Source organism: Phalacrocorax carbo, chromosome 23 (genome assembly GCF_963921805.1).
Source record: "Phalacrocorax carbo chromosome 23, bPhaCar2.1, whole genome shotgun sequence".
Classification (NCBI taxonomy): Eukaryota; Metazoa; Chordata; class Aves; order Suliformes; family Phalacrocoracidae; genus Phalacrocorax; species Phalacrocorax carbo.
The window spans coordinates 2,411,281-2,424,459 of NC_087535.1; the positions used below are offsets into that span (position 1 = coordinate 2,411,281).

Genomic DNA, 13,179 nt, shown 5'->3' on the forward strand with positions numbered 1-13,179 from the left:
ATGCTCCATCTTCCTGGAGGATCCTGGGATCTACCAGAGCCTATGGAGAACCTTTCCCTACAGTAGGACTTGTAATATGTGCATTGGGCTTTTATCTAAGTGGCATGGTTTTTGCAGTGAGTATGGTTTAAGGGTTTGAAGGATGGGGGGTTGGGGCGCTGGCGGCAGCATCGGTACTGGGAGCTGTCACATGTCTGGGAGGAACCGCTCGGCTTGAGCTGCTCCCAGCTCCGCGGGCTGTCCGGGAGAGGGGAGAACAGGGACCCTTTGCCACCACCGCAGAGCTCGGGCACACAAACGCCTGCTGCTCTCAGTTGCTACACGGAATTAACGCCGACCCCGAGAGGCGCGCAGAGCCCAGCTGTGCAGGCCAGGCTTGCCCCTGCTGCCCGTTTCGGACACGGCAACGACCGCAAGACGTTCACGCGTCACAGACAAGCGGAGCTGCTCCTCAGTAGTAAAGTCAAAGCAGCATGAATGCCGTTTTGCCTCTGACCCAGCGCAATGTTTTAGCTCATGCGCTGCTGTGAAGCCTCCCTTCCACTTTATGCATGAGGATGGCTGCAGGCCGGCTCCTTTTTTACTCCCTTAAACGTAGGAAGCAGTTGAGTGTAGCAGTTTTTCAAGGGGAAAGCCTTTTCGTGGGATTGTTTCCCTGCACCGTTTCAAAGCTTGAATCGGTAAGAGGGAGAGCGGCCTGGATTTGTGAGGATGTTGTCAACATCCATTTACAGGTCGCACGGGGAGCACAGGCAGGGCCAGCGCCTCCAGGTTTGAACTTCAATCCAAGGCACAGCAAGCAAGCAGCTCTCGCACAGAACATTTAACTAGAGGAGGCTAAACATTTCCTAGGAGAAATTCCTTAGAAGGTGTTCATACCTCTTCTACTGGAGGAGCCTCCGTTAATTCAAGTCTTTGTGCACTGTTCCTTTTCTCTAGAGAAATGCTGATGAAGAAGGGATTGGGAGAGGTTACCTCACTTGCCTTTGGGGATAAGGCAAAGCAACGGGCACAGTTTTCACAGCAGGAGCAAAGAGAAGCAAAGGCATGTTTTTGCAGGTCATTTATTGATTTCTCCAACAAAGAAGGCCATGCACACACACACCCCTCGTATCTGATCATTACACGAGCTTGGTGAGTGACCCACATTTCATCCTCAGCAGCACAAGTGCTAAAATGTGAGTTGGGAGACCCTGATAGCTGCACAGGAGCCGTTAAGTGGAAAGGGAGAGCCTTCAGCCCAGGTTTGGTACTACAAGCACGTTCTGCGCTGCAGCAGCAGAGGAAAGTGGTTGTCCAGTGAGGCGGAGCTGGGCTGGAGGTGGGAGTGGAGCGCTGCACAGGTTCCCGACGTCAGGATGCTAGCTTGTGCACTGCTACGGTGATGCTGTCGTGTTTCTGGATCATGATATTCCTAGAACAAGAAAAGTGCTGAGGCAGTTGAAAAGCCAGTTGTGATGAGGAGGAGCTGACATGGGTGGGAAATGACCCCCCCAGGGGTGGGAATGGGTGACAGGGGTATCATTCAGTGGCTGCAGCAACCTCCAGCTCTACACTAGACCTGGTGCTCGCTCGCTGCATCTCTTCTGCCCACTCCCATGAATGGTGCTGGAAAACTCTTAGCATGGTAGGCAGAGTGCCACAGCGTGGGCTTCGTTATCCGTGGGGATCCCAAGTGTGGAAGAAGTATAGAGCTGCAGTAGCCACCACCCCCTGAAAGGCTTCCTACTGTTTTTACACTTCTTGCTCCTTATGTTCCCATTAATCTAATAAATTCACATGCCTATGGCAGTGACTACCTTCCCATGGCTTCAGAGACAGGGCTTCCTCCACATCTGCCAGTCTAGCTCAAGATGAGGAGAGCTGCTCTGGAGATGTAACTCTGGGGAGGGCCTCAGGGCTGGGGTGAAGGTGGATAGGGGGAAAAGTGGCACCCGTGGGCTGGAATCACAGGATCCCAGAATGGCGGGGGTTGGAAGGGCCCTCTGGAGCTCACCCCGTCCCACCCCTGCTGGAGCAGGCACCCCCAGAGCAGGGGCACAGGGCCGCATCCAGGCGGGGTGTGAATGTCTCCAGGGAAGGGACCCCACAGCCTCTCTGGGCAGCCTGTGCCCCTGCTCTGGCACCCGCACAGGGAAGGGGTTTGTCCTCATGTTCAGGGGGAACTTCCCGTGTTCCAGCTTGTGCCCGTGGCCCCTTGGCCTGGCGTTGGGCACCGCTGTAGAGCCCGGCCCCATCCTCTCACCCGCTGTCCGACTCCAGGCACACCACAGGCGTATCAGTGGGGTCAGAGGTGAGCTTGGCTGCCTGCTGGGCGAGGACGGAGATGACGCCAGCGTGCTCATCGGAGAGGGTTCCTCGGCCTGCGGGAGGTGGGAGATGTTGGCTGAAGCCACACGTGCCGTGACAGCGCTTCGAGTGAAGCAGCCTCTCCCCAGAGCCATGGGCTCCTGCTTGGACCCCTCTGCCTCCCCCGTGGGCTGATGCAGCTTCTCCCCTAATTGTTGCCCTCAAACCCCCCAAAAGCCTCAATTCCAGCGGTGGGAAGAGCTGGCTCTGGTTTCATCCTCTGTGTGTGGGAAGCCAAGCACCACGGTGCAAAGTGGGTGCCAGAGGGACCCTAGGGACACCCGAAAGGAGAGGGGGGGATGATGCATTAGGGCAGGGCCTGGTGCCCCCAGAGCGTGTGGGAGGCCCCTGCACGCCAGTGCCCTCAAACTGGGAGGCTCAGTCACACTGGGAGGGCTCCTGCAGGGCAGGGCCCGGTGCGCCCCGACCCGGCGGCCCCGGTGGGGCTCGGTTACTTACAGCCCAGGTTGAGCCCCTGAGAGTCGGTGCACAGGACGCCCACCACGGCCGGGCTCTTCATGCTGCGGGGGGGGAGACGGCGGCGGTCAGCGCCGGGGCGGGCCCGCACCCCCCGCCGGGCCTCGGGCCGGCCTAAGCCCAGCTCCCCCCGCAACCCGCGGCCCCGGCGGGGCACGGCCAGCCCTGTCCCGGTCCCTGTGCCCCGTGCTCCCCCCGCCCCGGCCCGTACGTGTCCTCCAGGTGCTGCTCCAGCGTCCCCTCCATGCCGCCGGGCCCCGCGACCCCCCTCCTCTTCCGCCCTACGCGGCCGCTCCTGGCAGAGGCGTCACCCACGTGATGCGCGGGGACGGCGGCTCCGCAAGGCCAAAAGGCCTCGGTGCGCGAAGGCGTCCGCCCAGCTTTATTGGGAGTGACCCAAATGAGGGTGGCGGAGCTAAACCCAGTTGGCGGTCGGTCACGAGTGGGGTTCGCCAGGGCTCAGTGTTTGGGCCAGTCTTGTTTAACATCTTTATCTGGATGAGGCAATCGAGTGCACCCTCAGTAAGTTTGCAGATGACACCAAGTTGGGCAGGGCCGTTGATCTGCTCGAGGGCAGGAAGGCTCTGCAGAGGGACCTGCACAGGCTGCATCGATGGGCCGAGCTCAACTGGGTGAGGTTTAACAAGGCCCAGTGCCGGGTCCTGCCCTTGGGTCACACCGACCCCAGGCAGCGCCCCAGGCCTGGGGCAGAGGGGCTGGGAAGTGCCCGGCGGAGAAGGCCCTGGGGGTGCTGGCTGACAGCCGGCTGGGCATGAGCCAGCAGTGCCCGGGTGGCCAAGGAGGCCACCAGCCCCCGGGCTTGTGTCAGCACTGGTGTGGCCAGCAGGAGCCGGGCAGGGATGGGGCCCCTGTGCTCGGCCCTGGGGAGGCCCCACCTCGAATGCTGGGCTCAGGTTTGGGCCCCTCGGGACAAGAAGGGCCTGGAGGGGCTGGAGCGTGTCCAGAGAAGGGCAGCGGGGCTGGGGCAGGGTCTGGAGCACAAGTGTGCTGGGGGGCGGCTGGGGGAGCTGGGGGGGTTTAGCCTGGAGAAGAGGGGGCTGAGGGGAGCCCTTCTCGCTCTCTGCAGCCCCCTGAGAGGGGCTGGAGTGAGGGGGGGGGCTGGTCTCTGCTCCCAAGTCACCAGGGACAGGACGAGAGGGAACGGCCTCAGGCTGCGTCAGGGGAGGTTTAGGTTGGAGATGAGGGAAAATGTCTTTAGTGCCAGAGCGGTCAGGCCCTGGCACAGGCTGCCCAGAGAGGTGGGGGAGTCACCGTCCCTGGGGGGGTTCAAACAACGTGCAGACGTGGCCCTTGGGGACATGGTTTAGGAGGCCGGGGGGTGTTGGGTTGGGGGTGGGACTTGATGATCCCAGAGGTCTTTTCCAACCTTCATGATTCTATGGTTCTATGACCCAGAGTACACCCCAAACTCCCAACCCTCTCCCTTCATCCTCCATCCCTGGAAGCTTGCCAGGGCTCCGTGCAAAGAAGCCACTGCAGGCTCACACATGCACCATGCCCTAATCTGGAGGGGGTGGTAGCTGCAAATCCAGGCCCTGCACCCCCTTGCCCCTCAAACCATCCCTTCCTGGGTAGCTGATTCCCCAGAGAGCGAGTGGCACTGCTGCAGTTTTGGGGCTTTTTTCCTCCCTTTTCTCCACCTTTATACTCCTGAGCGTGGTTTTTTTGTGTTTCCCTCCCTCCAGGCGCCTCAGGATTTGCACGGCGAAATGAGATTCAGGCGGTTGTTTAATGGTGGTGCCCCTGCACACCCACCCCGGCCAGAGAATCCTCTCAGAGCTGGACCACGGGGGGGGATGTGGGGACACAGGGACATGGGGACGTGGGCTGGAACGCAATATCTGCAGCAAGAAGAACCATGCTGGACTGGTGCATATGGTGCTGGGAGAGTCAAGACTCCCACCCCATTCCCACGGTGCAGAGAGCTGTTAAAAGTGATGCTCAGCCCAGCTTTTCTGCAAGGAGCCCCCCCAGAAATAAGCCCCGCTGCCAGCGGAGAGTAGGAGGTAATTTATGTTGGGTGCATCGCAATGCTCGGCGACGCTAATAAGGTGTCGGCTGAAGCCGTTCCTGGCTGCGCCTGGCGATAGATCTTGGCTTGTCAGGTCAGAAAATTAAAATGTTATTGATGGGAGAAGTGAAGTGCAGCAGGATTTTTTATTTTTTATTTTATTTTTCTTTCCCCTTGGTCGAGCTGGCAGCTCTCTCAGACAGCACCGAGCACCCCAATCCCGACTGCCCAGGGGCTCCCCACCGCATCCCACCCTGCTGGGATGGCTTGGACTTGTCTTGTCTTTTTTGGAGGGTTTTTTCCTCCACCTCCAGGAAGCAAGAGAGGACGAAAAATACAAATATGCCCTATGGAGGCTGTGGGCTCCATCCTCTCCATCCTGTCAGCACCTTCTCGAGGAAAGAACCGCTCCTGAGCTGTTCCTGGCTGCAGGATTTCTGGAAGGGAGGCTTTTTAGGAGAGTTGGGATTAATTAATTCAAGCCCAGGTGGAGGAGACTTTAGCGAAGCAGCAGAACAGCTGCCACATCAAAAGAAGTGCTGGTCTCCGGGCAGGGAAATGCCGGGGCTATTTTTAACTAGTTAAATAGGCGATTTAACACTGGACTCTACAAAAGAAATTCAACAGAAAAGCCTGATTAAACTGCGTGGCTCTGATCAAAACAGTATTTCAAATCCTGGCCCATCACCTCAGGCCATGTTTCCCCCATGGGGCTGAGCCCCCCCGGCTGCTTCTGGTCCCTCATTTATCCCCATGGACCAGGTCTGGCAGGGATCAGCCCCGAAATCAGGCTCAGGGATATTTATTCCTCAGTGGGAAAAGCCAGAAGGGACTAAACTTATAATGCTGGTGAGGGGCCCTGATACTATGGGGATGGTACCTAGCAATCCAGGGCTGGAAAAATCCATCTTGCTGGGTTAGAATCGCAAACCCATCTTTATTTTGGGGGGGGAAATGGAGTTTTATATCCTGCCCTTGTGCAAAGGCTTTTAGCCACGGTCGCTGCGGGCACTGGGTGCTTGGTCCCGGGGGCCCTCGGCTGAATCCAGGCTGGACTGTGGGAGCCCAGGAATATGTATTGGCCATGGAAGGGTATTTAAATTTTTTATGATTTTTTGTATTTTTTTATTGCTGGACTCCCGGAGGGGCTGCATGGGGTGAGGCGTCAGGTGACGAACGGCCCCAGCTCCCTGGGGACATCGCATCGCAGCGGCTGCAGAGGCTTCTTGCTCCTCTCCCACCCGATGGATGCGACTGTGGGGGCTGGTGGGTGTTTTCATCGAGGCCCCCCCATCCCCAGGCATGTTGGGATGATGTCCCTTTCCTCCTCCCAGGATCTACAAATTTAAAAAGAATGGATAATTCGAGCTTTTCCTGCCTTTTTAGCAATCCCTGGTCTTATTCCCTTGTGCTGCCAGGTGATACACCAAACGCAATTTGAGGTATGGGGGATATACTTCAAACCATAAATCAATTTATTTATATATTATATTCAGATTCAAACACACCCTCGTTACTGGAAAAGATATTATTCCCTCTCTGCCTCCTCTTTTCTCACAAATAAATGCATCCGAGTCGCTGTTTCTACAGGATATTTATCACAGAGCCACATTATTACACATCGGGGTCTTAAGAGCCGAGAAGTAGCAGGCTAACTTTATTCTTGTGTTTTCTTTTAGCTAAATAATCACAAATTCTTAATTCAATTTTTAAGTACAGCCATCAGGGATAAGCGCGGCTATAGCGGTGTGCTTGCAAAATCCAGCGGTGTTGGCTCGGCTGAAAAATAACCCTGGGACGCGGGTGCGGGTGGGAGAGGTTGGGGTTGGGTTTTTTTTTTCCCCTTCCTCGGTGTTTTATTAATATTTCTTTTATACCATTAGAGATTCAGGTCTCATCTGCTTATTCTGAGATCATCAGGGGGCTGAAAAAAAAAAAACCCATGGTGGCGGAGCTGGAAGGGGTTATATAGGGCCGGAGGCGCGGGGCTGCCGCAGACCTCGGCGGCGCAGGGGAGACGCCTCCTGCCCCCGCACCATGGGCCGACTCCTGCAAACCCTCTGCTTGCTCCTGCTCGTCTCCTCCTGCCCCTGCGCCATCATCACCGGGGTAAGTGCTGGGTCCGTCCTCAGCCTGGCAGATTTATTTATTTTATTATTTTGGGAGATAAGGCAGGAATCGGTGCCTTTTGCTGTTTTCTTTGGGTTTTCTTTTTTTTTCCCAATTTATTACTAATTTTTCCGATGTGTGGATGCTGTTCCCAGAGTCAGCCTGAGCCCACGTGAGTGTAAAGTCCCTCTGGTGAGCTGCTCTTTCTGCTTCTCTTCCCAGCACCGTGTCAGACCCGGCATGCAGCGGAATGGGGGATTTTAGGAAGTTTTCCAGCAAGAAAAAATGACTATATCTTTATGGGCATCCCCCAGAGCATGTTCCCAACTGGGACAAGGGCTCGAGCATCCCAGATTGTCTTTCTCCCTCCCAAATTAAAGAAATTATTAGAAGAGGGGGGGAATGTCGGGGTGCAAAGGAGGGTATGATGCTTACCCCGCTGTGTTAGTGGGCTTTTGGGGCTCGGTGGGTCCGAGAGCTGGGTGCTGCTGAGCAAGGGCTGGACCAAGGGTGGTGCTAAACGCAAGAGAAGCAGCGAGTTTTGGGGACAGACTCCAGGCTTTTGTGGTGCTTCAGGAGTCCAGACACTGGTTTCAGCACAGCTGGGCTTGGTGGAACACCCTCCTTTTTCCCCTGGCAGCAAAAAACCTTCTGTTTAAAACCAAGATGAAGCGTTTGCCTCCCGGCTGCCTCTCTGCCTCCCGGCTTTTCCCAGCTGATGGGTTTTCCCAGGCACCCCTTATAGCCAGACCTATTTCTTTCAAGCCTGTGATTCTTTTTTGGCTGGATCTCCCCAGGCCCCCACCCCGATACCTCCAGAGCTGCAAAGCCATGATGGGGGGAGCCTCCTCCATCCAGGGCCAAATAGACCCAGCAGCTCTCGAAATTATTCCCAGGACTTAAATAACTCATTTTGAACAACCAGAGAAAAGAGTTTGGATGTGCAGCTCCCTGGTTGCCTGCAGCCCCCATCAGCACCCCCTCCCCCAAATTTACAGGTCCATCAATGCTGGGATCTGACTTTTAGCAGTATTTGGGTATTACCAGGTGCTTTGAATGCTCAAGGAGAACGAAGTTCCCTTCAGGAAAGGGAAGGCTCTGCAAAAACCCCTTATTTCCCCCCTGCAAGAGAGCTGCACCCCAAAATCATGCTCTGTCCATTGCCCTCGTGTTTTTCAACCCAGCTGCAAATTCCACATTTCATCTGTACGAGCCATGGGCGTGTGGCTGGGGGCTCCTGGGAGAGAGGTGCCCAAGGAGGGTGACCCCGGGGGGGTTGGGTGGCAAAATGGGCTGGAGAATGGGTCGGGGGCGCAATGGGCTGCTCTGGTGCTGGCCAGCACAGCCTGGGGGGCAAAATGGGACCTGCTTGGTGCTGGAGGTGCCCCCCGCCCACCTCCTCCCAACATCCTCATGGGCGTCCAGGCGGTGAGCTGGTGCAGTATTTGCATCCGTGCCTCAGTTTCCCCATCCCGGGGGAAGAGGTGACCATTTTCCATTTTACATCTGCCTCGGGGCGGGGCTGAGCTGTTGGCATTACTCCGCTCCCTCTGCTCCCCCCGACCCCTGAAAAAAAAAAGCACTGGGCATTTGCATTATTTAGCAGGTTTTATAAGCTCAGATGGGGGACGAGTGAACACGACAGAGGACCCAGACAGTGGGTTCGTCCCTCGATGCTGCTGCCCTGACCTGGCACCAATGCTGCTTTTAAGTTGGGCAGCTACAAACTTTTCCCCTGTCCCCCACGAGGGACGTGCATGCATCCCTTCACCCTGCAAACCCCATCACCCCCAATCCACCCCTGTCCTGCCCCAAAACCTCCCCACCTTAACGCCAAACAGGAGAGCTAAGAGCAGCAAACCCCTCTCCCTTAAATCCCCCTTAAGGGGTTACACCCAGCAGCTTGCCATGGGCTGATTTCTCCACTGCCTCCCCCCCAGAATAGGGGTAGCGATGCTTTCCCGGGCCGGACCCACTAACCCCGCGTCGTGCCTCTCCCCAGGCCTGCGAGCGGGACCTGCAGTGCGGCAGCGGGACCTGCTGCGCCGTCAGCCTCTGGCTGCGGGGGCTGCGGATGTGCACCCCCCTGGGGCAGGAGGGCGACGAGTGCCACCCCTTCAGTCACAAGGTACCAGTGTGGGGCTGCCCAGTGGGGCTGGCGGGGGGGGACAAGGACCGGGCAAAGGGCACCGAGCTCCTTGCGTGGTGGAAAAACTCTATTAAAGCTCTGAGATGGAGAAGGGGATTGTGCCAGGGAGGCTGGGGTGGATTTGGGATGAGGCTCCCAGCAACCAGTGGTGGTCCCCGAGCTGGCGCGGTGCAGCTGGTTTCGGCCTCTAAAGCGTTTTGAGCAACGCCCTGCCTGTCTGCACCACCTGAAATCCTCGGATGCCCCACGGGTGCTGAGGACCTTGACTCACAGCCAGGACTGAGCCACCCGCCCCATTCATTTGAAGAAAAGCGCATGCCACGCTGCTCCAAATTGAGTCGCAAACGCTCTGCCGAGCGAGGAGAAGCCAAGTTAATGCCGCAGAGCCGCCCCAGCGCCGTGGTTTCTGTCTGATAAGAACCGCCAGCGCACTGGGATTAGCCCAAAGCGCAACACTGCTGCAATCCCTCCTCCGTTAGGATTCAGCGGCAGCGTCCCAGCCTCAGGGGGAGAGTGCCACTCAGTGCTCCCGTATTGATTTGGCACAGTGGGAGCAAGATTTAATGGTGCTGCACCTTCTGATCGCACAAGGAAGGAGCGAAGGGCTTCAGAGGGATCAAAAATTAATTTCAGGTACATCCCCATTAAACGTCTGAGAAGAGCCAGAGATTTTCTCAGGACTTTGATCCCATTTGACGATCTTTTGGTTGCGGCAGAGCCCTGACGCCCTCCTCTCTCCTGCATCTCTCCTGTGTCTCTCCGCAGGTCCCTTTCGTCGGGAAGCGGCAGCACCACACCTGCCCGTGTTTGCCCAACTTCATATGCTCCAGGTTCCTCGACGGCCGCTACCGCTGCTCCATCAACTTCAAGAACATTGATTTTTAGGGTGATGCTCCCAGCTGTCCATCCGTGAACCCCCAGCACCCATTTCTTGCCCTCTCCCATGGCCGCTGGGTGCCCACATAGCACCAGGCTACCTTAAAAGTGCTTTTCCACAGTAGACAGTGTTGTTATAAGCTATATGTTGTATGGGGAGCGGAGGCACGGTCAGGCCAGGCTGCTCCAACATGTGGCTTAGCAAAGCTCTGCCCTAGCCCGGAGCAGGACCCGGCTCCAGCATCCTCTGCAGAGTGCATCGAAGGACAGTGTGTGTGGCAAATGTGTGGCCTCAAAAATCCCTTTCACAAGCTGTTGTCTGCGTGGAATGGGTGCTGTCAGCTGGCTTTCACCCCCCTCCTTTATTTTATACAGTAAAAAATCGAAGGTGATGCAGTTCGGGAGAGTGAAAGTAGAGGCCGAGCGCCCAGCGGCCGAGAGATTCCTCCTGTGGTTTTTATCCTGGCACATGGTAAAATTTGGGAGGCGACGCTGAGCAGCATCATTTCATCTGCCCAAGCGCCTGCAGGGCTGAGCCCAGCGGCGAAGGTGGTGGTGAAGAGCCGGCTTTAATTATTTTTACACTTTTCAGTCGCGCGCTAGGAAAGACAAAAGCCAGAGGGGCAGAAGCTTCCTTTTGGGGGAGTTGCAGCAGTTTCCCTGCAATGCCGATAAACAATTTCTGTCATGGTGATTCCCATCGTTGTCTTGCCCAATAGTGTTTTATCAGCATATATATTCTTCAAGCAGGTGATGGATGATGTCATCTAGCCTGCAATTAAAAGAACTCACTATCAAGTAGCTGTGGGGAATTAAGGAATGGGTTTCCCCAAAGTTCAAGCAATGCAATGTGTTTGGCAGAGGCTGAAGCAGGACTGGCTGGAGCCGTGTTGTGCCAGATGTGGGTCTTTGGGACGTAGGAAAATGTTTTCCAGCCCCAGCATCTGCCTTAGGTTCAGGCACTGTATGAGGTTTGGGAGCCTCTCTTTATGGCGGTCGAATTTGAGAGGAAAACGGGACATCAAAGTTCATTAAATGTGCTAAAAGTTCTCTCAGACACGTGCTTTTCAGATCCGCTCTTAAAAACATACTGTGGAAAAATCATGTACCGCTTGAGCTTCTTTCCTGCTTCCTAAAGCAATTAAATAATAAATAAATCATAACTGATAAGAAATAAAAAGGAATAATCAGCAATTACAGCAGAAGAGCCCCCTTGGTTTCCTTTCAAGCAGAAGCGGTGCTTACAGGCAAAGCTGCTTGCGGGGGTTTGCGCGTGTGCTCAGAGCTGCTCCTGGAAGCTCCCGGGGATGGGTGCGGGGGCAGCAGCGCCCTGTGCTCTCGCCCTCCCCGTTTGGTGGGGTTTGGTGCTACAGCAGCAACTATTTCTATTTCTAAAGACCCCAAAGGACAGCAGAAGCACGGCTGTGGCAGGCGCTGTGTTATCACGGAGAGTAAAGTAATTCGGATTTAGCGCTTGATGCTGGGTGAAAGCTTCCCTGCGCCTGTTTCTCCCCTCCCTCCAGATTTTCTCCCCTCCCTCCAAAATTAGTGTAAACTTGGTGAAAATAAAACATGGCAATGACTGGGTTGATTTTATTCAGGTTTTTTACCCAGCAGAAGTTTTGTTTTTTATTTACAAAAGTAAAAAAAAGCGAGTTTATGATACCCGTTGCTTGGCACTGGGGACCACGGCAGAAGGGCGACGCCATGGGTTGGCACATAGAACGGGGTCCCGTAGCACTACGGGGGGGGAAAGTCAGGTAAAAACCCACAATGTTTCATAACATTCATTAAAAAATACATAGTTTTGTGGTTTGGGTTTCTTCTATTAAGCTGCCACAAGCTTGGGCGTGTGCAGAAAGGGCTGGGATTAATATTTTTTAATTATTTTTTCGCTTTTTCTCATTGCCTTTTTTTTTTAGTTAATTTTTAGACATCTCCCGGTGGAAAATATTGCAAATTATTTTCTCCCAGCAGAAAAAACAACAACAAAAAGAAATGAAGCAACCAAACAACTTCTTACCAGCCTCAGTTCCCATTTTGGGGGGACCCCCCAGACCCTGGGCCAGCGCTGCCTGGGGGGAATTACCAACCCCCCTGTGGCTTTAAATTGAAAAAGCCATGATGAGTCCAGCGCCCGGGATTAGTCCAGGGTCCCTGCCCTTGCTCCCCTCTTCCACGCTCTCACCAGGGATGTGTCCCGGCATGGTCTACCTGCAGTTTAGCAGAAAAACCACTTTTAAGCTACTTTCAAAGTGCGTTTAGGGGAGCAAAACCTAGCAAATCTCCTTTTTCCCCCGGCGATGGGAACCTCTACGCAGGGGAAAAAGCACAAGCAGCAAAGCAGAAGCTCACGTCCTCCCGCGGGGACGGGGGGGGGAAGGTCAACACAGCCTTGTAATCCGGAGCATGGGGGCCGTTTGCTTCCCGTGAGCTGCCTCCCTCCCGCGGCGCGGTGCCGAGTGCCCCTCTCGGCCTCCCGCTCCGGCGTTTCCCCGCTCGCTGGGTAACGGCCTGCCTCCAGGGTGAACCGTGACCGGCTGCGCAAGCCAGAGCGCGCCGGGACCCGCCGGGACCCTGGGTCACGCGCCCAGCGCCGCATCCCGGAGGTGCGCCCACCTCAAATAATCGCATGTATGGTCTCCAAAGAGCATGAAGGTGTTCTGTTCTGTTCTATTCTATTCTATTCTATTCTATTCTATTCTATTCTATTCTATTCTATTCTATTCTATTCTATTCTATTCTATTCTATTCTATTCTATTCTATTCTATTCTATTCTCATTTCCCTCCCTAAAATCCACATCAAACCCATCCCAGTTTCCCCCCAAGCATAAGTCATTGCTCCCACGCCCGCTTTCTCCCCACAGCGGCTTGCAGAGCCCCCGGCGCCACGGGCTGCCCCTGCAGCCGGGCGGGACGCTGGCCTTCGGGGTCGCCAACGGGGATCTGCGACTCCGTGGCTTGAACGCCGCAGGGGCGAGCTTGACCCCAGACAGCAGCCCGTGGCAGCTGCTTGGCTAGTGGCAGGGTTAAGACGGGACTTTGTGAGCTTTATATCTTTATATTATATTAAAATATAGAATGTAGGGGCTGTATTTTTATTTTTTATTTATAATATTCATTATGAATTATGCATTAATATTATTACGGTTATATATTTATTACTTATTATATTATAATTTTATT

The 13,179-nt window shown here is 55.1% G+C and overlaps 2 protein-coding genes across 2 annotated transcripts; one reads left to right on the forward strand and one right to left on the reverse strand.

Moving 5' to 3' along the window:
- Nucleotides 1-1,048: 1,048 nt before the first annotated feature.
- LAMTOR5 (late endosomal/lysosomal adaptor, MAPK and MTOR activator 5) lies at nt 1,049-3,162 on the reverse strand. Its single transcript, XM_064472309.1, has 4 exons — nt 3,038-3,162; nt 2,809-2,870; nt 2,246-2,363; nt 1,049-1,414 (listed from the first exon to the last, which is right to left on the reverse strand). The coding sequence occupies exons 1-4, from the start codon at nt 3,070-3,072 to the stop codon at nt 1,354-1,356; spliced, it is 276 nt and encodes a 91-aa protein (XP_064328379.1). The 5' UTR covers nt 3,073-3,162; the 3' UTR covers nt 1,049-1,353.
- Nucleotides 3,121-11,325, forward strand: PROK1 (prokineticin 1). Its single transcript, XM_064472308.1, has 5 exons — nt 3,121-3,348; nt 4,533-6,124; nt 6,742-6,967; nt 8,970-9,095; nt 9,882-11,325. The coding sequence occupies exons 3-5, from the start codon at nt 6,896-6,898 to the stop codon at nt 9,999-10,001; spliced, it is 318 nt and encodes a 105-aa protein (XP_064328378.1). The 5' UTR covers nt 3,121-3,348; nt 4,533-6,124; nt 6,742-6,895; the 3' UTR covers nt 10,002-11,325.
- The last annotated feature ends 1,854 nt before the right edge of the window (nt 11,326-13,179 follow it).